The sequence below is a fragment of the Eretmochelys imbricata genome, chromosome 2, assembly GCF_965152235.1.
Source record: "Eretmochelys imbricata isolate rEreImb1 chromosome 2, rEreImb1.hap1, whole genome shotgun sequence".
Lineage (NCBI taxonomy): Eukaryota > Metazoa > Chordata > Testudines > Cheloniidae > Eretmochelys > Eretmochelys imbricata.
In genome coordinates this window covers 52,447,413-52,473,283 of record NC_135573.1, presented here as the reverse complement: position 1 = coordinate 52,473,283, position 25,871 = coordinate 52,447,413, and the positions used below count along the sequence as shown (strand labels likewise).

Sequence of the window (25,871 nt, the reverse complement as noted above, 5' to 3'; positions counted from 1 at the left end):
CAGACCACCCTCCTGCACCCCAAACCCCTCATCCCCAGCCCCACCCCAGAATATGCACCCCCACCTGAAGCCCCCTCCTGCACCCTCATTTCTGGCCCTACCCTGGAGCCCACACCCCCCAGTCAGAGCCCTCACCCCCTCCCATATCCCAGTGGGAATTTCATGAGCATTCATGGCCTGCCATACAATTTCCATACGCAGATGTGGCCCTCGGGCCAAAAAGTTTGCCCAACCCTGCTCTAGCAGGTAGCCACTGGAGCCAAGGGGCACTGGTAGGGATAAAACATTGAAGACAGGAGTATTATTTTACAAAACACCTGAATCAAATTCAGAATATTTGTGCCATAGGTCTGTTATACACTGTTAAGATACTTGAATTACTATATATTTAGAAGTACTAGTTTCTCGTGCATGTTACCCCTTTTTAATACACAACCCTTTACATGGTATTGTGTGAATACTGTTTATGCAGATACATTGTCAATTCCATCAATATTTATTGCCCCTTATACACTATATTTAGTCAGACCAAGATGATCCACCAAAGTCTGTATACTAACATTAAATTTAGTAGCTTGCCTTGGCTTTTCAGTTGCTTATAAATCTGAGTCTTATTTGCAAGTTAATATTAAGCTTGCCTAGGATTCCAAAAATAGTAAATACAGAAAGGGTGAGAAATAGTGTAGCTGGGTAGATTACAGGCATCAGTATGCATCAATTATTTTGAAATGTATTTAGCCTCAAGTACTGTGACACCAGTGTAATTACTGAACAGCTACTGTGATGAGACACACTGAAAGGACAACTACTCTACCAACGCACTGCAGAACAAACATACATGGTACAAACAGGGGACCAGAACTTTTAATCAGACATTAGACGAAGGAATTCTGCATGCCATTGACCTCAAAGGCTTTTCACATCTCCTTATAACATGTTTCCACAACTGTTCCCCCTCCCTCCTCTCAACAGCTTCCTTTCTTTTACTTTTTTAAAAGTATTACTGTATATCTGGATTTCATGTTCATTTAGGAACTGCCCAAAATGATGTAATCCAACCCCTGCCATTAAAAACACTGGGTTATTTTTTATTCTGTGTGGTTACTATAAGGGAACTAACTGTTTCCTAGATAAACCAATTTTAAAAATTGATGTGGAACAGTCTAACCAATTATGTGCTGAAGTTGTATTAACAATTCTAAAGCCCACCTTACCTAAAGGAATGTGAAAATGCCTGCAATCTGCAGGACGCCAGAGTAAGCATTAAAAAAGAAAGGAAGTTCTGATAAATCTGTAGTAAAATTAATCTCATGTAGCTACTTCTCAAGCACTCATTTTATAGAAGCAAGAGAGGTAAATGGCAGCACTTGAAATGCAGGGCTGACTTTATTACATTAATTGCATTGAAAAACAAATTCTTAAGTGGATTAAATTTTTATAGGCCAATTAACAGGCAAATAATTTGGTCCACTAATGCAAGACAAGCTACAGCAAGACACAGGCAAGATAAACAGGAATTTCGCAAGTTCCTGTAGTGAAAGCAGTGCAATTGTATGGATTGAATAAGCCTTCAGATGTTAATGGACTCGGGAAAAAAAAAATCTTTCATGCTGGTCAAAACAGAGTGTAGTTTTAAATTGTCTTTGGTATTCGTGTGCATGAAAGATGCAACAGAATGGATGTGCAGTTTTGGCACAAGACAGCAACAGCTTCAGTCTGGCAGTTACCAGCTTTTAACCTGGCACATTGGCAATAGTTCACAAAAACGTAATAAAATCAGGCTCTCAGAATGAAGTTACGAATAGCTTATAAAAACATGAAACATGACTTGAGGAGAGCAAACAAAACACCAAAAGCTATCCATACAAAATGGATTTTGATGCAAAGGTTTTAGACTGTCATGAGAGAATGTAATGTGCTTCCACAGGCTGAGATGGCCAAAAAACCCAGGAGCAATGACACCACAGGAGTACTGATGAAAATACTTACTGTGTAATATCCTACAAGAGACTCAAGTGAGTGACATTAGAAGTAAAATATTTTAATAGTAAACTATTTTGCACACAGAAACGTCTTATATGACTAGAATTGCATATAATGATTTTAGGAGTGCATTCCACAAGCAGCCGTTCTCTCACCCAGATCAAGTCAGCAGCAGATGCTCTGCAGGTTCTTGGTATACTACTCTGTGCCTTTACTCACTGATCAGAAGTGTAAGTGAAATTAATAATGTGCCCTCCCCACCAACACACACTGAACTTCAGTGAAAGATTAATGAAACATACTTCACATCTTCCAGCTTCTTTGTGATGACTGAGCCAACTGATGAAAAAGCAGCAGAAGCCTTCTGCCCAGCCTGAGACAGGGTTTCTGACGTCTTCTTATATCTATATTCAAACAGCCAGAGGTAAATTGGATTCCATTAGTAAGTCTGCTGATAGTCGCAAGTTGTGCAACATTTTGATACCAAAAAAAATTCTAAAAAATCCACATGAACATTAAGTCTTTGAATCAAGACAGATATCCAAAATATGCCCCAATCACAAGAATCTGAAATTCTGCAGGTGGTCAGACTAGGTAATAGTCCCTTTAACCTTAACTCTTAATTCACTGTCATCACTCAAGTTTCAGTGCAGGCTCACCTAGAAATCAATTTACTTTTTATACATGAAGCAAAGCAAGATGTTCTGCAGCCACTGGAGAAGTAATTTAAGCTGCAGGCTGAAACCAAGATTGCTAAATTTTGTGCGGTTCTAGTGAAAAACTGCTTGAAGAAGTGATTAAGTAAGAGTAAAGGCTTTCTGCTGAATCTCAACATTATGAGACTTTTCAGTATAAACTTTTTACTTCATGCATACAGTTACTGCAGATTTTTCAGATATCCACTAGTTGAGTGACATTAAAAACTATCTTTGGGATTTTTTTTGGATAAAATCCCAGGTTCAAGTGCCCATTGTGATATTGGGCATTTCTTTTCCTACATAAAGGGAAAGATTTAATAGTTTGCCAATTAAAGGGGGAAGGGTATTGCATTTGATTCGCACCATCTTGGTGGTGCAATGTGCTGGCAAGACAGAATTGCTTTTTTTGTTTATGCGGAATAGGAATCATGGCACTGTAAAGACAGGGTTGATAGAAGGACAGGGACTTAGCTAGATTTTAATGAAGCTTAGTTTTACCTTAAACTTGATACCCTCAAGAAGGCTGCTACTGTTTCTTCAGACATTTGTAAGTAAAGAAAGTTTGACTAGTAAATGTGTTACAAAGTTTACCAGAGGAACAGTTTTCACTTAACCAACACAGATTCATGACACACTGAACCAGTGACAGGAACATACGCTGAAGTAGAAGTCACATCTTGCCAGCCTTTGGTAATGTTCTGCCTCAGTTCCTGCAGCGAATTGATTCCTAGTTTTCTTTTGATCTCTGCTAGATGCTTCTCCTTGGCAGCTAGTACCTGTGAGAGTGTCTGGATTTCCTCTTCTACCTAGGGCAGTATACAGTTCAAGGAGGAAGATCAGTTAACAAGTTATGGAACCAGTTAGCAATACTTCATTTAGTAAGTTATTAACTGAAGAACATTTAGCATAATGAAGTAATTTACAATGGATGCCATGTTTTAACATTTCATCTAGGTATTTTAGAAAGGGATTGATGCAAAAGTGTCTTTTTATAAAAAAGGACTGCAGACATTAGGAAGAGCCTAATGAAAAAGGGGGGGAGGGGGTCCTCATCTCCTCCAGTTATTTCAGCATTTCTGGAGGACTAGATGATTTAGGAGATTAATCTGGATGAGTAGAAAAATGAGGCCCTATAGCTTATTAATAGTAAATAATGGTTTACCAGACAGTTTTTAGCCAAGGATTGACTTAAGAGAATTACCATACACTTTCACGTCTTGACAGTCCTTTCAGGATTGATGCATGGTTACAGGGACTAGTGAAGCCTGCACTGTACTTGTTCTGTGCATAAGATTTGAGCACTTGTAAAAAAAAAAAAAAAAAAAAAATATGCAGAGTAGCTGCCCTGGAGACTAAAAGTTCTCGAGAAGAATAGACTGACAGTATTATGTTTCTTAAAAACAGAATGCCAAGGTTCGATTGTCCAGCATGAAGCACCCTATGGAGGCCCTATCTTCAGAGGAGAGGTGCTCAACCAATCTGCTTATATATGAACACCACTCCTGAACAGGCCAGCAGAGGCTAAAGAAATGACTAGCTGGGGAATGCCAGCTTTATTCATCAACTCTAGGATACCTAAAACAAGCATTTAGGCCAAGATGTTCAAACTTAAGGGTCTGAAGTTAAACTATATGGAGGCTCTAGCAGTCTTTACTCCTGAGGGCATTCTGCACCTAAAATTTTAAAATTCTGCAAGTTTTATTTGTCAATAAATAAATGTGGAGGCTCCAGCATGACAGTGGGGAGTACAGGCCACTGACAGCACAAAGGTGGGAGATCACCCTGCAGCCTCCCCACCCTCGGGACACGGACTCAGCGGTGAGGCTGCACCTGACCTAGACACCACACGAGGCCTGGGCCTACCCCAGAAACAGCCTGGGGCCCTCTCCGCCAGGTGCACCAGGTGTGAGGCAAGCAGGCTCAACCAGGCAGGATCCAAGCGTGGAGGGGCTCAGTGGGGGGGGGGAATCCAGGTGTTAGAGGACTCTGTGGAACAATTTGGGTGCAGGCAGCTCAGTAGGGGGTCTGAGTGTGGGGGGATCTGGATGCAGAGGCTCATGGTGGGGGGGTTCCACGTGCAATTGACTCTGTATGGGCTTCCAGGTGAAGGTGGTTGGGGTTCAGCGGAGGGATCTCTGTGTGGAGGTCTCAGCAGAGGACTGGGTGCTGGGGTAGTGGAGCTTGGTGGTGTGGGGGTCTGGGTGCAGCTAGCTGGGGGGTCTGGATGATGAGGGTCTCAGGGTGAGGCTCATCAGGGTGGGGGTTTGAGTGCAGGGAGGTCAGTGGGAGTGGTCTGGAGGCAGGTTGTCTGGGTGCAGGGGGCTCCAGATGCAGGGGTTGAGGTTCAGTGGGGTGGGGTTCAGGTATGGAGTGTTAGGTGGGTTCTGGGTATACATGGTGAGGCTTGGCAGGGGTGTCTGGGTATGGAAGGTCTGGATGCATGGGGGACCAGCTCCCCATATAGTGACCCCTCTTCCCTGCACCTGAGAAGTGATGGGGGCAGGAAGCAGGGGAGGATGCTGAGCTTCCTGCAGCTGGGGGAGGTTTCTGGGGGATGGATCTAACAGCTCCAGCCACTCCTTGAAGGGGAAGAGGAAGTCCCATCCTCTTCCGCCTCCAGCCCAGTCAGGACAAGCAGCTCATCCCAGCTCAGGATAAGAGCCACTGACAGGCGTGTGTCCAGCCCCGCAGTGATTTACCTCTCTGCCAGCTGTTCCAGGTGCTTGAAACAATGTACTTGTGCTGCTAAGGAGTGGTGTGTGACTGCTCTTGCAGCTTCCCTGTCAGAAAGTCATTTTTCTGCAGAGAAGCAAAGAAATCTGCAGGGGACATTAATTCTGCACATACACCATGGCACAGAATTCTCTCAGGAGTAAAGTCTTATTTGAGCAGCCTGATTTTTTTCAGGTTACACTGAAGCTAGAGGGTGCTCAAGCAGCTTTAGAAGTAAAGGCTTTAGGAAACTAGTTCATTTTGGCTCATTTATAAGGTCTGTTTAAAAAAGGTTTACTGAATGTTCACTGCTGGTATGAATTGAGGACAGATTAGTTTCCTTGTTAACCATTAGCAATAAGATGTGCACATCGATAACACTCCAAAAAATAAAAACATGAACAGGGTGGGATGTTTCACTAGTGGATGCTGAAGTTGAAGTGTGAAGGGAAGTGGACAAGCTGTTCAAGCCTGGGAACCTAAAAACAGACTTAAAGCTATATTTAGGCATCGACTGAAACTGATTAGTTATGTAATGTTGAGCATTGGTAGCTTTAGCTGACTTTAGTGAGATTTGTGAGTACCAGCTTTGAAGAAAAATCAAGGTAGATTAAATGCCTAAAGTTGGGGACCCAAAGTTGACCACTTTGGTCAGTGCTCTCCAGACTTCTATTTTGACAGCCACTTTAGAGAAGGATCTTATTCAAATTTTGAACTTGCTGGTTTCTGAAAGATTTCGTTCAGAGTGAGAGCCACTTGCATACAGATTGTTCTTTACCTTAGCAAGTTCTTTTCTCAGCTCTTCCTGTTCTTGTTCAGAAAGATTTTCTGTCATATTAACAGTAGCAGCAGCAACATCCTCTCCTACCTCAGGTACTGTGTCTGAGCTCAGCAAACCTGGGAGAGAAAGATTAGTAGAGAACTCTATGGTAAGAAAAGATGGTACATGTATTGCAGTCTCCAAGGAGACTGCAAGATTTGTTCTTGTGACAAACACTAAAGTGCCAGCGTTTGTGTACTAAGGAGCACTGAAATCCTTAAGGCAATTGTTTTGGCACTTATATAAGGGCCTCCTAGTTTGACATCAGCATTGAAATCAGCTTCCCTAGTTTGGAAAGCCCTGTCTTATACATGTAGGATGGATAGGAAAAAAAGAAAGCAGACATTCTTGAATCTCCATTGCCAGTCCCCTGCTGTAGCTGGGGGAAAGTACTGCCTGTCATCCTTTAACATCCAGTCCAAGTTCCCAAAGAAAATACAGATAGCACCTAGCACTAAGGTGGGATCAGAACAGCCATATTCTCTGTCCTTTGGCCTTCATAACTGGGGGTTGGGAAAGAAGCCTGGTGCCTTGTTAAATAGACACCAGGTCTACAGCTTTTCGAATACATCTCCTTTACAGACCAATGAGGAATTTTATACTTAGCTGCTAAGTTGGCCATTCAAAACTAAGTAAGATGGATTCTATTCTCATTAAAAAAGGAGTACTTGTGGCACCTTAGAGACCAACCAATTTATTTGAGCGTAAGCTTTCATGAGCTACAGCTCACTTCATCGGATGCATACTGTAGAAGATACAGAAGATGTTTTTATACACACAAACCATGAAAAAATGGGTGTTTATCACTACAAAAGGTTTTCTCTCCCCCAACCCCACTCTCCTGCTGGTAATAGCTTCTCTAAAGTGATCACTCTCCTTAGGATCAGTTGGGGAGGGTGGGGAGAAAACCTGGATTTGTGCTGGAAATGGCCCACCTTGATTATCACATACAGTGTAAGGAGAGTGATCACTTTAGATAAGCTATTACCAGCAGAAGAGTGGGGTGGGGGGAGAGAAAACCTTTTGTAGTGATAAACACCCATTTTTTCATTGTTTGTGTGTATAAAAACATCTTCTGTATTTTCCACAGCATGCATCTGATGAAGTGAGCTGTAGCTCACGAAAGCTTACGCTCAAATAAATTGGTTAGTCTCTAAGGTGCCACAAGTACTCCTTTTCTTTTTGCAAATACAGACTAACACAGCTGTTACTCTGAAATCTATTCTCATTGTAAGTCATTAGACCTCTAGACAGTTCTAGCAGTACAACCTCACAGCTTTCAGTGAGATTGCCAATTGTAACTCTAAACATTTATCCTGAAGAACCTTGTTTAATGATGTGCAAGGAGAGCCATCTTGTCCAGAGCTCATGGTTGAATCTGCTGTTCTGATTGTCTTGAGAAACCAATTGAGTGTATTTGATATGGAAATTGAAAGAGTCAGCAAGACAAGCCCTGGGGCCTCATTTTTCAGACCAAAACAGGTTTTAAATACTGGCATGTACTGTGATCTCCACTAAATGTATGCTTCATAGCAGTAGTCTGATTAACAAGTTTTTGGCTTCAACCTTGGTGGACACAGCACTAAAGTGTAAAGCTAATAGATTCCAACCTTAATACTTTCTGATCTACCAGCAATTTGTTCAGTGTTACTGCTCATTAGGCAAGTAATTCTTGCTAAACCATTTATTCTCACTTCTTAATTTGTATTACCAGAGACTCAGGAAACCCTGATCATGGAGCAGGACTCCCTTGAGTTAGGAGCTGTGTAAATAAAACAGTCCCTACACCAGTGAGCTTGCAATGCAAGCACAATAGTATGTGGACAGAAAATAAGGATATTACATCAGAAGAGAATTGGCTTTCTATTTGGAAAACAACAAAAAACCCTGCTAAACCTAGAGCGTACATCACAAGAAAATAAAGGACATGCCTTACACCTCAAAGGGTCAAAGACAGACCCTTCTGTGATAAGCCAGTGCGCCTAATCTATTTTCTAGGAAACAGATCCCAGTGTTTTCATCCATATAACTGTTAAGAGGCACTCTCCAGAAACAAACCTGAAATACCCACTCTTACTATAGTGCCAAAAGGTAACACCACCATTTTTACAGCCTCCCCAAAAAGTATGTTAACTACTTGCTCTTGAGCCAAGACTGCCTGAAAACCTTATTCCTGAAGGGATACAAGCAACTGAGTAATGTTTGGAACAGCTTGCTGGATCCAAAGTTTTTTGTAGTATTCTTTTCTCCAAAGGATAATTGGGGCACATATAAAATATGTTGCCATTTTATGGCTGTAAGGAATTTCTGTACTTAATGCTTTCAGACACCCTATTGAGGGCCAGGAGTGGATACAGGGTCACAGCCAAGATAGCTTCCAGAATCCTAACAGACTTATCTGGCTTTCATGTGTTAAAATTTAATACAATTAATACTAAATGACACTCAGCTGGAAACAGAGTAGCTCAGTTCTATACTTCAGTAATTAACTGACTACTTCAGAACAAGTAGTGGGGGAGGAATAGCTCAGTGGTTTGCGCTTTGGCCTGCTAAACCCAGGGTTGTGAGTTCAATCCTTGAGGGGGCCATTTAGGGATATGGGGATTGGTCCTGCTTTGAGCCAGGGGGTTGGACTAGACCTCCTGAGGTCCCTTCCAACCCTGATATTTTAAGTGCAAAAATAAGTGGAAAGATATGAAACAAAAAATAAAACCAAGTAGAGACTCTGGTTTGAGAATTTAGAGTTGGGACACCAGTATATTACAAGTAGGGCTGTCAAGCAATTAAAAAAAAAAATCACTGTTAAATAGAATGCCATTTAAATATTTGTGGATGTTTTCTATGTTTTCAAATATATTGATTTCAATTACAACAGAATACAAAGTGTACAGTGCTCAATTTATATTACAAACATTTGGACTGTAAAAAAACTTCAATTCACCTCATTGAAGTACTGTAGTGCAATCTCTTTACATTTGTAAGTTCAACTTTCATGATAAAAAATAACTGCATTTAATAAAATATAAAACTTTAGAGCCTACAAGTCCACTCAGTCCTACTTCCTGTTCAGCCACTCACCTCAAACAAACAAGCATTCAGTGTTGGAGGATGGGGGGGAAGTAAGTAATGATGTGTATAGGAGAAGAATCTGTGAGGGCAGGGGTTGACAACGGGAGGGAGCAAGCAATAACTTGTGCAGGAGGAGGGTGAGGGAGATGTCTTGCAGCTGCTTCTGGAAGGGTGGTTTTTGGTATTGGGCTAGCTCAGTAAAAGGAGGCGAGCTGGTCTCCGTTCAGCTGAGCAAGCCCTTGTTTGCAAGGAAGAGTGATTTTACCTCAGGGACTCATCATACCGCAGGGGAGGAGAGGCTGGTGCAGGGAGGCTGAGCTTGCCAGGCCTATGTCCTCTACAGGGTACCCCAGAGCAAGTGGCTGGCTAGTGGCAATGGGGCACGACACAGGGGGATTGGTCCTAGAATTGAGGGGCCGGCCGGGAACAATAGGGAACGGGCTGGCTAGGATGATGCTATGTCCTGTTTTGGCCAGGACCGGACCCTTTTTCAGCTCTGTCCTGGCTGTCCTTACTTTTTGCCAAAACTTGGCATTTGTCCCAGCTGCAAGGCAGAGCACAGTGTGGTGGCTGCTGCCTGGGGGTCAGCTGAAGGCAGCACTGCCCACCAGCAGGAAAGCAGAGAAATTTGCTGCTGGTGGGCCACAGGCAGCACAGGGCTCAGCCCTGGGGCGGGGTGGGGCGTGCAGTTCAGGCAAGCCCCTAGTCATCCTGTTTTTACTTTAAGAAATATGGACACCTGTGGGGGGGGAGGGCGAATTCGTTCAGGATCTCTACTTCTCTGTTGGAGCCAGGATGAAAACCACATCTTTCTCTAGCCTCTTCTCTTCCTGCCCTCTGGTGACTGCTTGTGTTACTGTGCCTGACTGGACATAGGTTCTCCATAGCAGCTGATGCTGCCCTCCCACCCAGAGGTTCTGCGATTAACGCACATTAAAAAAAAATGAACGCACTAATTGTGCTGTGCATTAATCACATGTGTTAATTGGGATTCATCGACCATCTTAATTACAAGCTGACTGGAACAGTCATCTGGCTTATCTATCCATAAACAGTTTATGTTAATTCAGTGCTAATGACACATGCCAGATTGTCAGCAACATCTATATATTTGAGGAATAGGGTCAATATGAGCAGCACAATCCTCTTCACAGTACAGCATGCCTCAATCTTCAGCTCTAGACCACCCACGTCAAAACTGTAGATAGGTTTCCATATGCATTTAGTCCTCAAACTCTGCACCACTTACCAGCAAAGGTGGATTTTGTGATGCCACATTTTCAGGAGACTGGAAATCGCTGCTACTCAGAGTCCTCTTTCCCTATACCTAGTGGGAGTTCGGTTAGTCCCGAAGCCAGGGTTATAAGCAGCCTTCATAGTAGATCTGAACTTCCCAAAAAGCTTAAAAATCTCATCCTGCCAGTAGCATGTGGAAAGCTCTCCATCTGAGGTGGGTAGACAATATTGACACATTTGCTAGCAAGTGACTGACCGACTCAATTTCATGTCAAAACATAAGTAACAGTTGTTATCACCTAATAAGTTTAAAGGTAAGAAGTCAGCTATCTAATCCCCTTATTTTGCAGAAGGGGAAAGATATTTTCTTTGTTTTATGAGTTCTCCTCCATTGTACATTTTGGGATACTGTCAGCTCTTTAGGAGCTAAAGTCTAGACTGAACCGACTTAAGGAGCTACATTGTTTTCATTCTAAGATGCTTGCAAAATAAATTAACGCTAGGATGACTTTTTTCAGAAGTTTAACTAGTTGGATGGCCACAAGTTGTGTGGGGTAATTTAGTTACCTTACATATCTAAGGATGGCTGAAATTAATACATTGTCAATTTAGACCTACCTGGTGCTTTTTTCAAAAAAAGTCTTTCAGTGTATGTTAGCTGACTAATTAGCATGGGCAACCTCATGACTTTTGAGGTTTAATTCCAATGACAACATTCCAATTACTAACCCAGTACATGTTAGTCTGGAGAGCAGGAATGGCATCTTCATTTTAGCATCTCAGATTATCAAGTTTTTAAACCCATCTTCTGAGCTGATGTCTTCCTCATTTGAGATCTACATGGTTTGCAAAATCAAGAGGGAAAGCACTTGGCTTTTAAAAGATGTAATTAGCACTTGCTACACAGTTTGAGAACTACATCTCCTTAGGAACTTGAGAAATCTTGTTTACAGACTTCCCTGTTCTGCTACTACAAAATGAATTACTATTAGAACCATACACACAAGATATTGATGGTCTCAAAAAAGTTACCTATTGACCTGAAGATACTCATTCATTCTCTGCCAAAAAATTAAGATTTAGGAGTAGTCAATATGATCTGAGCCACTAGTTCTGGGAACAGGAAATGTGGTCCTTGATTACTTGTTCTGTTCATTCCCTCTGAAGCACCTGGCATTGGCCACTATCGGAAGACAGGATACTGGGCTAGATGGACCAGTATGTCCGTTTTTATGTTGAAAGGTTGTAGGTTTCCCAGTCATTGTAAATTTGATATTTTCCATGAACTTTGCCCGCAGTGAGCAGAAATAGGGATAAGTTAAGTCTGACTAGATGTGAAATACCATGATAGGCACAACAGTTTAAAGCCCATGAATGGGGGGGGTGGGGGGGAATGTTTCCATGTACACTGAAGATTTTTCTTAATCTATCTGGCCTGCTAGTGATCTTAAGTTTACTCACATAACTTCTTACAGGCTAACTGGAAGGGATTTTTGCTTTGTGATTGACAAAGGAGAGGCATGAAGTATCTAATTTACAGTCTGCCAAGTCAGTTTCCCCCTGATTTTGCTAGGGAACTCTTGGTCACATTGAGGATGCGTACCTTGAGTTCCCACATTGATTTAAGGTGAAGATGTTGAGCAGAGTTGTCCTTGTTCCATAGGAGTCACTGGTTTTCATTTTAACTTCAATCTGGGAAGAACTTCTCTGGCTCAACTTTCACTTGCATGTTATTTCACTAATTCTCTAGTCAATCTGGTGAGAAACTCCTCTTTTCTCCATACTAATACCTTAGGCCTCCTATCTACAGAGGACCAAGTTCCCAAACAGTCTCTTCCATCCCTGTAGTTTAGCTTTAAAACATGCTTCGTTCTGTCCTCGGGGGGAGGGAGGGGAAGGTACCATATTCTTTTGCATTTATTAACCATTTATCACTTTACAAGCAACTTCCTGTTCACACTGCATTCAGATCTGACCGGAGAATGAGAGCAATTGTTCACTAGCATAAAGAAGGGTGGGTGGATGGGGCAGGAACAGAAGCAAGAAAATGAGCATAGGAGGGTGCCAGAGGTTGGCAGTTCTCCAACTAGGGAGTACTGTCACAAGTGGTCAAGACAAATTCAAAATGCCAGTCCATCCGTAATTATAAATGTTTAATTTTAGACCAAGGCATCTTCTTTGGCACATGTGGCACTAAAAGCAGTATTCATCTGAACCAGACTCTGCTGGTTGTGTGCACAAGAAAGTTAGTTTGCAGCTTTTTGGGGGGGGGAGGGGGAGGGGGGCGCGTGGAGGAGAAATTATGTGGGAATTGTAATTTAAAGACTTTATGGACCTTTGTTAGGTTGGGAAATACTTTGACACAGAACCAAAAAAGTTAATGTCCAATTTCCACCATTTTGGGGCACTGGCAATCTTAAACTGAAGTACATCTTAAGATTTTTTTGATGCAAGATTCACATGAAACTAAGCAATTATTCAGCTATGTTAAGTATCTCCATCCCGCAAAAATTTTCAGATCACTTGTTTTTCCTCAGTCTACTTCAGACCCCAAACAGCTTGTTTACAGCAGGAAGTCAATTTTAGTCAGTCCGTGAAGCATATGTAATGCAGGTCATTCCACAAGACAGCATTTTTTGTATCCAGTAAGCCTCCCAAGTCGGGAACAGTGGATCAAATTGTCCTCATTTATAACTGTAACCCTTTCTTTCAATGATGTTGCCAGGATAGGAATTTGGCAGAATTTGGCCCCCACAATGCCAGCCCTTAGATTTCCCAGAATTTGATTGCTCTTGCTGCAGAGGTAATCATTTCTACATAGATTAAAGTAAACTAGTACACTCACCACTCTCCCCTGCAAAAAAATATTAAGGAAAAAGTTACCAGAATTCTTCTGTACAGGTGATCCAGGTGGAGAGATGTTTATACTAGGTGACAGGTAGAGATAGTTTTTGTTAATGCCACTATTGAAATCAAAAGGAGATTTATAATCCTCATTTAGATCTGTATCCCTCCAATCCATCCCAGAAAGTTCAGAATGCATGTTCACTCCTCAATATAGATCAACATCCACGGAAGCATTCATTCTGATTTTCAACGTTGTGCAGCCTCATTCACTTAGTAATCCCAACCATAGGATTTAGATGTTGTACTTTCCCACACTGCACTTTATTTCCTTTGGACGACTTTAGACATTCATGTGACTCAAGTGCAGTACACATTTAATAAACTACTTCCGAGCCATGTCGTAGTTGTGGCATAGCAGGTGGTTAAGTTTTTGTAAATCTATAACCTGGGCTGGGTTTTACGGACCGTTCCCTTGGCAAACAAACACTTGCAGCACACTGCATAGGCTTCTGGGATGTCTTCTGCAGAATTGCAGCCAGAATTTTCAATCATTTAAAAAAGAAAAGTCAGCTGACTGCAGCTGTACCAGGATATCCTTAATCTTCTAGGACACAAAAGGATTACTAGCCATAATCTATTCTATATGCCATCTGTGTAGGACTTTTAATCACAGAAATAAGAAATTGTGCATGGCATCCTGTTGTCTGTGCAACAACTGTTTGTAATTTGTGTGGCTAGCAAAAATAAAAAGTCAAACAAAAGCACTGATTCTATCTAGCAAGGTTACAATGCAGCACCCATCTCAGCAGTCTAATATACTTAAAGTGGTATTTGACACCTGAGAAGAGAGTTACCAATATATTCAAGATACTTCCAGATGAGACCCAGGGCAGGGGCCTGCAATGGACAAACTGATTACAGACAGCACAAAAAGTCTAAGTTTCACAAGCTACAGAGGAAATGTTATTCATCTACCCTAGTAACCCATGCACCCGGTGCTTTGGCTAAAGCCTATTAGTGCTAGTCAGTATATTCCACAAAAATTAGTGGAAGTTTTCTGGATTATTTCATATTGGGACAATGCCATTTTAGTGCAATATATTGCTCTACTCCCTCAGTTGCTTCACTACATGCTTTCAAGAGGCAGGCAGGCTGTTGGAAACAGCTACACAACTTATGCAGTAGGGAGTCTAGGAATTTAAAACATTTATACTTATCAGAGGCAAAATTGGCATGAGTACAGATGTTCACTAGAACTTAGAAAATTAGAGCAAGTTAATATTTTGTGTATTGTTGTAGGTTAGGAATTGTATTCAACTCCATTGTGAGTGGAGTGGGAGGAAGAGAAGGAAGGTTACCACAGTTCCTCCAGGAACTTAAAGATGATTGTCGGGGGTGATTACAATCTGAATGCAACGAACGGCTCCAGAGAAGTGCCATTCCTGGAGTGATTGGCATATATATATACACACACAGGTTCAAACAGGTATTAAAGGCCCAAGAAAAAGAAAGAGCTTTTGGAATAAGAGACTGAATTCAAACAAAAACAGACTTAATCTTCTTTCAGATCCAGCAAATGGATGTGACCTTTGGTCCATGTCCCTCTCCCCAAAAATCCTTGCTAAAGGGTCGGAAGAATTTTAACCTGCCCTTCTGTCCTATGGGCCCTGGGATTTTTCTAGGACATTTTACCTGTTTCTGTTCTATTTCTGAAAATAAATTTTTGATTTAATTTAGTCAGAAAGAGCTGCATGGTTACTGGTAACTAATTTGTCATTATCTCCTGAGAAAGCAAACTGCAGGTGCTAGCCTTTAGGCAGATTAGCTTGCTCAGGTGATTAGTGAACTACAGGGGACTACAGCCCAAAACTCCCAATCTGAAAAGAGAAGGGATGTGGGTCCCTATCTATAGGGAGAAGGCTAGAGGCCCGAGACCTGACTGGGCATTCCTAGAACAGACCATGGAGGAGATCAAAGGAGCAGTTCCCTAGAAACTGATGTCTTGTCAAGTTATCCCATTTTCCCTTCTCCCTACCCATTCAAGAAAAAGGGCCTTGCAACTTACCTCACTCAGGTTGGGGTAGTGAATCCTGATCAGGGCCCTTTGTAGAAAGGAACCATAACATAATGAGTGAGTCCAGGCTTGTTAGCTCAGTCATCTCTGCTGATTGCAGACCACCTTTAAAGCATTTGACGCCAATTGGAAACCATTGCAGATTGAGCATCAGAGTAATAAGCTCTCTGCAGGAAATTCTGCTGAAGTGAGCACTGCATAAGTTTCTGTACCTTCCAGGCTGTGCCCCATGTAGAAGCCATTGTGACCTAACCTCTGCATTAGAAAATCAGCTGAGGATTGTGCCACAAAAGTTTCCACCTGGCTGAAAGGTAAGTTTTAGTTACAGCATCTACCCAAGTATCCAGGAACAGCTAAGAATTTTAACATTGCTAGATTTAATAAGTGGCAGATGTCCTGTCAAGCATGAGTGTCAATAAGTAACTTCCATTTTCTTTCCTATCATCCAGCCCCTGGAATTTACAAGCATTGACCGACTTATCTTTGTTGCGCCTCAGACAGACATACTAATCGCACAAACTGGGTTAGGGGAAACAGACTACGGTATGGTCTCAAGTTTTTGAACAGCTGTCCCAACAGTTTGGTCTTTAAGACAGTACAGGAACAGGGCTTGTGAACAAGCCATGATGCATTCAGATAACATTGTTTGTTTCCATCTACAATGCAAGACCAGACCACAATTTGTCTGTGTTGCTGGGGTACTACTGTATATTTTAAGTGTTCCAACAATGCACATCTCAGTTGAGATCGCAAAGGTGGAAGAGACAGACTGAAGGACGGCCTTGAAACATTGAGAAAGATAGCTTTTGCCTATTACATTTCCCTTGATTTAGTCTAGGTGCCAAAGTAGTACATTGAGATGCATCAAGAGATGTAGGCTCCAATACCATGACAAGTCTTCAGTCATCCTCTTCTCAGATGTTCCTATTCTGACAGTGTTTTACTGGTTTCCTTACAGCCAGTAAGGACCTGCTTGACACGTGTAAGAGCACCAGAAACCAAGATTTCCTCAATGTGATCACAGCTTCCCAGCCTCCTCCATTATATAGCTATGAGGAAGACTCCCATGTGAAGCAAGAGACCCTGTTATGAAATGACCTGCCAAAGAGTCATGCACTATATGCCTTTGAATGGCAAGATTGGTTTAGCCTGACCTCTGGCTGAAGCTAGTTTCCCCACTCTGATCACACCACCAGTGCTTAATTTGTGCCGTGGCTGAGCCCCAGCACCTCTAGGCTTGGCAGTTCCTAGCCCTGGCACCTCTGTGCTTGCCAAGTCCATTATGAAAATTTAAAAAAAAAAAAAGCTTGAGCCCCAGTACCTCCTTCATTACAAATTAAGCACTACACATCACCTCCCATAAGCTGTACCCTTTCCATCTTGCCTTAGCACTATCTGCAGGAGTTGAGGTGGTCACAGTTGATTCAGATTTTAGCTACTTTAGGCCAGTCCATAACAGCTGTTCCACACATTGGAGAATGCTTATGCTCTTGACAGCAAGTAAAAGAAACCACACAGACTGAAATTCCATTCTTGTAGTGGCAATATCAGTACAGCTACATTCCCTAGCAGGAAGTTTGAACTGCCTCATCTTCCTGTATCCCGTGAGGACAAGAGTCAAGTTTTGCCAGCTTAGAGCTCAACCCTTTTCGGATACCACCCTGCTACCTTTTCTGTTTCAGAAGTGTTGCTTGTTTAAGCACTACACCCACAAGTTTTAGGACTATTATTTAATTGCTTCTTTACAGGCTGACAAAACTAGGAGCAAGCAGAAGCGATGAAAGGCAGGAGATGGGCATAGGTTTGAGAGAAATAAGGGCAGTAGTTTTCTAGACATACCTGCCCCAGAGACTCATACTGATAGGGCACAGCTTGCTATAATCAGCATTTCAGCTTCTATGAGGTGAACTGCTGTAGAAAACATTTCTACCCTAAAAATGTGAGAGGTGTAGGAAGTCAATAGATTAAGTGCTCAGCCCTTGGTTTACACCATTTTAGATGCTATTTGTGCAAGGGCTGTCAAGAAGGTCAATTATTCAGGACTTAATGCACTTTAGCCAATTACAACCAAGTTTGCCTGAATGTGATGTAAAATGGTTCGGTCAGGCATTAGCATCAAGATTCTTATATGCTACAAGTAATTAGATTGTGATCAGTTAGTGTTCCAAGACTTCTCATAGTAAGTACTTGGCATGAGGAACAAGAGCTAGTATTTCTCTACATGAATCACAAGTGCAGAGAGCTTTCTATGTGTAGAGAGAGCTGTTATCAAATACATGTCCTGTTTTTTAACATTTGGTTTAGAGTTGGGCACAGATGTATTTGTTCCTCAGATACCAACTGCTACCTAGTTTCAATTTCACAGTGTAGGGCTAATACTAAATTGGCAATGATCATGTGACAAGTGTTGCCATCTTATTAACTGCTGTCTCAAATGGGAAAGACTAAGAAGGCATGTTTGCCTACATTTCAATAAGGCTGTCTGATCTACACTATCGCAGATTGCATTTATGAATGAATCAGCTGTATGCTTTTCATATAGTCCTAACACATGTAATGGTTATTAATTCAGTCCATCTCCCCCTACCTTGTAGTAAGTGCATTTTTTTCAGGAAGCTTGATTAGAGAAACTGAGTTCCAGTTGTCTGTAGCCTTGATTTGAATTGTTTACACAGCAAAAAGCACATCTTCAGTGGAGGCAGCCTTAGAATCTGAAGCACACTTCAGCAATAGATATTTCTTTGGTCTTCCACGCTAAAGTCAGAAAGTGAAAGAGTTGGGTAGGAGGGCTCCATATTGCCCAAAGAGTGACTGGGATTCTAGTGGTTTACCCTGTAACTAGGTAGACATTAAGTTCTATCATTAGAGCTTTGGAACAGGGTGCATTACTTGTCCTGTGCAGCACCAGGCTCTGTCCATGTAATAGAAATTCTATGGACATTTCTTTCTTGAGGTCTTTTGGTGCCTTTAAGGCCACACTCCAGAATTAGCACTAAAAAAAGCTGTCACTTTCCTGGACTGAATGATCATTGTCACATAACTTTGTAGACCAGAACCATATTCCATTTATTTGAACTGACAGAGTAGTGCTGTCATGCTAAAAGGGTTCTTACATGGCCATCACTTTGCCAATTTATGTTGCGATTAGCCTTAGACTGTGACCTGAACTGGGGGATTACCTTGCTAGGCCATTCTGAATTTAGTCAATACTTGCCCAACTGTGCCTTTTAAACCTACACCCTTCAACCAAGTCAGTGTTCCCATACCCCTTAAATGCCTTACCCCAATAAAACTGAAGTGGGGTATACACCATCTAAACCTTAAAGCCACTTACTGCATAACCGTAGATAAGCAATCCAAGTGATAAACCTAAACTGATAAACCCTCAAAGATCAAAGACTAAGTCAGCTAATGCAGCTTTAAGGTTCTGGATCAGTTTAAAAAAACAACATTGCTAGAAAACAGGGTTTTCAGGTTGGGAAAAAGCAGTGCAACAGGGCAAGATGATATGTAGTGCGTCCAGGTTTGGTTTTTAAAATGGTCCTGTTGCACTGCTGTTCCCCACCCTTCCCATTCCAACACACAGGATTCTAGTGGAGGAAGCCAGCAATTCAGCTTTTGAAGTCACACTGTTAGAATCATAATGGATAACTGGAGTCTGTTCATTTAAGACCAAAGGAAGATATTGCCAGAAGCCACCTTCCATTGTTGTCTAAGTTTTTTTTCCCCCACCCCCTGTAGTTTAAAAGACACTGAACACACACAACCACAAATTGCAAAGGGACACAGCCTCTTTGCAAATAGAGCACCATCCAGGTCACTGGCTAGCTAGGTGTTTAAGGTGGTCTGGTTTGATATGCCAATGACGGGCATAACTGCAATCTTGTGCGCCAAAAGCATTGGTGACATGACACATGATTGCGGGCCACATAGCAGCATTCTTTGGCACACGCACTTTGGAATTTGTTGGCCTTCCATATCAGGAAAGCCACCAAAATCAAACCAGGGCTGATCAAAGCCATACCAGCAATTGCCTCAGAAATCCTAACTTCTTCTTATCTTAGCTGCTCCATATCAAGTTGCAGGGTAACGAAAAACAAAAGTAAAAAAAGGTCAATCTGGTGTTCTTCAGCCTGCCTCAGTGCTCATATTTTGCTTCTGTGCAACAGTTTAACTGTGGTTCTACAGATCTGCAGCTTTATAGCAAGCTTGATGACATGACATCCCTAGAGATCATTGAAGGGCCTCACAGCAGCAGCTACTGCTATACAAATGTCCACATCCTTCAAGCATCCTCCACTAACACTACCCAAACATACATGACAGTTGCCATCTGGACAGCTTAATGACAGAAACCAGGGACTTCGTTTTAGCCTATTTAATAATCAGATCAGTGCTCATGGCTTCTTGCCCAATCAAGTCAGCCATCAGCTACAGTAATTTCAAACTAAGCCCAACAAAAAAGGTCACCAGCATATTTGAGAATTTACAGCAGAATAGTGCTGAGCTTAACACCAGCAGCTGCCTTCTTAAACTTGTGAGCCAAATCAACACGGATACTGAACAATGAGGGTGACAAAACTGCCTTCCCACATTCGTGTGGCAATTCACACCATGGTTTCCTATCTGCCATTGACTTGAATACAGCTTTGTTCCAATATAGTTCTAGCAGGTGACCATCTTCCCTGTGATGCTGAGCCACCTTATCAGTTCCCACAGACTTGTTCAATGTATTGAATCAAAGGCCACATGTAAGTGCAGCACCCTGCTTACTAAAATTCAGACATCCTCAAAAGGCAGTCTCAAGGTAGAGATCTCATGGACAATGGAATAACTAGGTCTAATGTTGCCCCAAGTATCCTGGCCTTTTTCAAAGTGCATTGTTCATTTGAGACATTAACAGAAGTGAAAACTTCCCCTGGATCTATAGTTGCTACCTTCAACAACTGAATAGCCCCTTTCTTCTGGTCAGAGGGGGATGGTTTTTAATACACCAGCTAGGAGTTTTCCGGACTATGCAGCCACAGTACAACAATTCTCATGTGTCTGTAGCAACTCAGGGGTAGTGTAACCACCCCCCGCCAACTTCAGCTTATGGACTATTTGGATCTCAGAGAAAAAAAAGTGGTTCCACCTTTACTTCCTGCTCCTCAAGTGGAAGAGGGACTGCCGGGACAGACAGCTGGAAAGAGCATTTCAAAATGCACTTTCCATCAATGGAACTGATCTGCAGACTCTGGGTGATATGGTCATCCTGATCTTTTCCTCTACAAGCTGGTGCCCAAAAAACACTGCTAAGTTGAATAAAAGGGTGCAGAGATCATACCTGACAGCACCCTATTCTACATGGGCTGCCTGAGTCAACCAGGATTTACACACACACTCCCCATGAAGTTCTGAAATCAAATCCATTCAGCCTTTCCTTTTGTGCTTGTCAAATGTGTCTTTAAAGACTCATTGTAGCCTCACTTTTTTCTTAGTTCTAAAGATCCACTGAGGAAGTTTGAACGCTTGAGGCCCCTGCACTGATCTGGCTGCAGTCAGCACTGAAAACTAGAATCTGTGTGCTTAGATGACAGAGGAAGTGGCCTTTGTTTTTAAGCCATTGTGACAAGGCACCTCTTTTCTCTCACCAGACTTAGCATTTCCCCCTCTGTTGCTGGCAGGCCTAGGGTAATCAGCCCCACTCTGGCAGGGTTTGCCTTCTCCCTTCTGTGCTCCCTTGGTTGCATTTTCAGAGTCGGCCTAAGGGGTGATCCTCTACCAAACAAAAAGGAAACAGTCTCATACAAAAACCCAAGGGGGTACCTTTCGCTGCCCCCCTTGTGTCATCCAGTTGGTTGCCCTGGGGCAGGGGTGGCCAACCTGAGCCTGAGAAGGAGCCAGAATTTACTAATGTCAGCAGCCTCCACATCAGCGCTCCCACCTGCTCCCAGCACCTCCCACCCACTAGTGGCTGATCAGCACCTCGCCCTCCCTCCCCACACCTCCCAAACAGCTGTTCCCTGGCATGCAGGAGGCTCGTGCGGGGGGCAGGGGGGAGGGGAAGTGAGGGCATGGCAGGCTCAGGGGAGGGGGCAGGAAGGGGTGGAGTGGGGGCAAGGCCTGTGGCAGAGCCAGGGGTTGAGCAGTGAGCACCCCCTGCCACATTGGAAAGTTGGCACCTGTAGCTCCAGCCCCAGAGTCAGTGCCTATACAAGGAGCCACAGATTGGCCACCCCCACCCTTGTGGGTCAGTCTTTCCCCTAGCAGGCCCTCAGATTTGGCTGTTTCCCCTACGCTAAGGAGCATAGCCTCGCAGGCTGGAACAGCCTATTTCCCTGCTGCCACTCGCCTGGCAGCAGCTTGGCTCTCTGGCTCTTGCTCTCCCAAGAGGAGAGGTTTTTAAAGACATCAGGCAGTCCTTAATTGGATTCAGGTGTCCCTAACTGACCCCCTTCTCAGCTTGGAGGAAAAAGGGCCTTTAACATTCTAGGACTAATATATCCACCTTCCAGGACCCTCTTGCAATCATCTGGCCTGACTGTCACACCATTCAAGACAGAAAGCCATCTGACAGCTGGGTTGTAATAAAGAGCTTTTGGTTGAATTGGACTATTTCAGCCCATCATCTGTCTTCAAAACTGGAGGTGCTCTTTTGACAGCAGAAGCGTCAAGTTCACCATCTCTGAACTTGAACATCTATTGCTGGTGGTCAGTGGTGCTGAAGACATCGGCCATAGCAAAACCATCTGGGTGGTCTCAGATCTGCTTGTGAATGAGTGACAAGAGCAAATCAATGATCACCATGTGGTGGGCAGCCAGTGCCTGGTTCCTGTTTGTCTGCCAGAGACATGCAATGTTTGGTACTGCCCAGGTGTCATTATCCTTTCCTACCTGTGCATTAAAGTTTCCCAGGATCACAATAGTTCTTGGAGTTTCTTAAAGGACTGACTGCAGTTGCTGGTAAAAAAAGCGATCTCCAGTTGCATCACTGGCCTGGGCAGGACCCATACTGCAATGATGGAAAGATGCCCACAGCTGGTATCGACTTGGATACTGATAAGTAGTTCATCAATCACCTGCCAGCCTTGCAATGCCTATCAGGCACTGGGTTAAGTTATAACAGCCTACCCTTGCTGGAGCAACCTGTCAGGGCAGCGTGAGAACAAAGTATAGTCTTCAAGTTTTTCATTGCTTAGTGTCCACTGAAACTCAGATAAAAGGCAGATATCAAGCACTCAGATTTTTCAATTGCTTGATGAAGACAGCTTTCACCGTTTTGGACGTGCTTCCAGTACCATTTTATGTTTGGCACCAACACGTAGGATATACCTGAATGACCCTTTTGCAAGATTTCACTGGTCATTTTTACCTCAGTGGCAGAGAAACTCTGCCATTTCAGCTACAAGGACAACTAAACCAGTTTGTTGCAAGTGGTCAGCTTCAACACCCACAAAACAACATGAATAATCTTTGTACTAAGTAGTCTTGTGAGGTAGTATCTGAAAAAACAACAAACTCAGTTTGCTGATCAATATTGTCTTGATAAAATGTGCGCCAAAGTTGTATGTGGAGTTATAAGATTTCCCTGTATAGTGTTAACACCACATTCGAAACCACAGAAGAAGCTGACAAACAGGTCTGTCAAACAAAGGAATGGGTTCTGTGCTTAATTTGCATTTAAGCAGTAAAAAACAGTCACCAAGTAGGAAAAGTAGACAAACTTCAGACAACTGAGGAAAAGCAGCAGGGAACAGCCTTCTCCATAGACTGTCTCCAGAATCTCAGCTGGAAACATTTTCCAAGAGGAAGACTGACACCATAAAAAGGAGGGACAAACACCCAAAGGCACCTCTCCTCTGTCCATTGATTCACTACACCAGAAGGGACAAAAGAAGCAGCCACTGAACTGGAAAAGGGGTTCTGGTCTAAGAAGTTTGGTCAGCTTTCACTGACAAAGACTGCTCAGAGCATGTGGTAAGAAAAATTTAGAGCAAAGTTAACAGTTTGTTACGTCAGGCACCAGTTGCGTTTATAATAAAAATAAAGGTACAACATCTCACTTTTATGCCTCATTAGTTGTACTCAATCTTTGTAGTTAATAAACTTGTTTTATCGAATCCAGTTTGTTTAAATGGAAGTGTCTGAAACTCTACTGGGGTAGCAAGGTGTGTACACATTACTTTTATCAAAGAAATATGGACTTTATATGAATTTGTGTTGTCTAGGAGAGGGCTGGGCAATACAAAACATACATTTCTAGGGGAAGTCAGACAGAGCATGTTGGAGTCACCATGCAATATAACCAAGGCTGGCAAGAGCCAAGGTATGGCTGGATGGCCGCAGCACAGACACACCTGGGGGTGGCTTACATGCTGGAAGCTGTGAGCAGTTCAGACTGGAGGCTACAGCAGCAAAACATTGTAAAGGGCACTCCAGGTTACAGGGCATGAGTGACAGCTATAATTTAGTCCAGATTGTACCCAAGTATGTAACACAACCTCAGGTAAGTTTTATGCAATTGATGCGTCAACAAGTGCCCCATTTAGACCTGCCATATCTAGTCATTTCAGTGGCTCTTCCTTGGACAGGTTATCTCAAAATATAACCAAAGTTGGGCACAATGCTCCAGATGAGGATGTGTCCCGGTTCTCTTTAGTGCACTCAAGCATTCTGTTTGCCTAACCCTTACAGCTATGTACTAATCTTGTCTCAAGTCTTTCCTCAGAGGACGATTATGTACACTGCTCTCCTCAGCTAAACCCACTTCCTTCAATGCAACATGCCAAGAACTTCCTTCACTGGTTCTCGGAGCTCTTTGCCAAATCACTAAGGACCCTGAATCCAAGGTATAGGACTTAACTTGTTGGCTTTCATCAAGAATATTTAATGCTGTTCCAAGTTGGATCTTGGATAGTGCTCCTGAGGTAGCACTTACAATGCTATCTGAAGTGACTGTACTAGTTTCATGGTAGATACACCAAAGTTAGTCACTTGAGGGGACCTAAAATAGTACTGAATCTCTTAGATGTGCCAGTAACCATAACTTGAAACCTGAACTGATAAGGTATTGCTAAAGTGCTGATCTTTGCTAATTTAAGCTAGCTCATCCCATGGGAATGTCAACAAGTTTTGTTTGCTTGTTTAAAAGGCCTAGATTTTTATAGCCACAGAGCTGGAGTACAAGGAATATTAAAAAGGAACTGGCGCTCAGAAACTTCTGCTAGTAGTATGGTAATGCATAATTTGTTGCAAGTAATGATAGGAGAGCAAAAGCCAGCTAACATATGAACCATATAGCAAGGCTGTTACTAAACAGGCAAAGACAGTTGAGCTGGTTGTAGTTTCCTGGATTTCAAAGCCCTGGTCTACACTACGGAGTTAGGTCAACATAAGGCATCTTACGTCAACCTAATCATGTTGTGTACACACTACTGCTTTGCCCCCGCCAATGTAAGTGACCTATAGACATAAGCAGCCCTACACCTCTTGTGGAGATGGAATTATGTTGGTATAGCTAGGCAGTACCGTGTCTGTGTATACACTGCAGGTCACTTACATCGGGGAGCAGAGAGTTGCAGAGCCAAGAGCCTGGGTTCTCAGTGTCCCCAACACTACCCCCTTAAGTTGGTGGAAGCACTCCTGGGGAGGATGTGCACCATGGCAGAAGGGTAACACAGGGCAACTTAAGTTTGTAGTTGACACATGCCCAAAATCTGAAGCTAATGAAAGTTAAGCCAGAGAACAAAAATTAATGTTTTTCACAACAAGCTCTACTAGGCAACATTAGTGTCCTTGAACAGCTAGTTAGCCTACTGTGGTTAATTATGGAAGGAGGCATATACGGGAATACAACATTAAGTGTTTTACACCATGACCGATGACATTTGAGTAGTGCTCAAGTTACTTTAAGAACTTGAACAGAGTATACAATAGATATGTTGGTAGAAAGATCCAATTTTTTGAAGTATGCCAATTATGCTCCAATGTGAGATGTAAATAGTAACTTGGTTTAGAAGTCACCACATCCAGTTAAGACACTAATGTTTTTAGAGTTTGAGCAGACTGTCCCCTTATGCCTTTTTATGTAGTTCTTTAAATGGTGATAGTGTAACTGCCAGGTCTGAAATCCCAAAGGGAAAAGGACTCTGCACTACTTGTACCTGCGGTACAAACAAGAACTTGCTCATACAAGTTGGAGAGCTGAGCTCCAATTTTGGGGTTTAGACTAACAGTTTCCTCTAAGGGACTGAGCACCTCCATATTCTCTGGACAGAATCTGTCCATTGCACTAGTGCAGCTACATCAGTAGCCTGCTTGACAGCTAAGTAACTATCTTAATTTCAAGCAGGGTTGGGAGGCACTAAGGGGATTGCATCCATGCAGTTATGTGAGGGGCTAGGAATAGGGAGAAGTTTGTTTATTAGATGGTATTAATCTGTACTGGTTT

The 25,871-nt window shown here is 42.7% G+C and overlaps 1 protein-coding gene across 5 annotated transcripts in view; it reads right to left on the bottom strand.

Annotated features, from left to right (window-relative positions):
• The window catches only part of LOC144261028 (tumor protein D52), a 191,929-nt gene that overhangs the window by 145,474 nt on the left and 20,584 nt on the right, over positions 1-25,871 (bottom strand). For 3 of the 5 annotated variants that reach the window (XM_077810092.1, XM_077810093.1, XM_077810095.1), the window contains 3 exons: positions 6,172-6,290; positions 3,339-3,487; positions 2,286-2,387 (listed from right to left, as the gene is read on the bottom strand). In XM_077810092.1, the coding sequence (XP_077666218.1) occupies positions 2,286-2,387; positions 3,339-3,487; positions 6,172-6,290 (370 nt within the window). Of the gene's footprint in view, positions 1-1,214; positions 1,242-2,285; positions 2,388-3,338; positions 3,488-6,171; positions 6,291-10,531; positions 10,688-13,401; positions 13,562-25,871 lie in introns of those variants that run through there. The other 2 variants (XM_077810091.1, XM_077810094.1) reach the window with 2 other exon arrangements.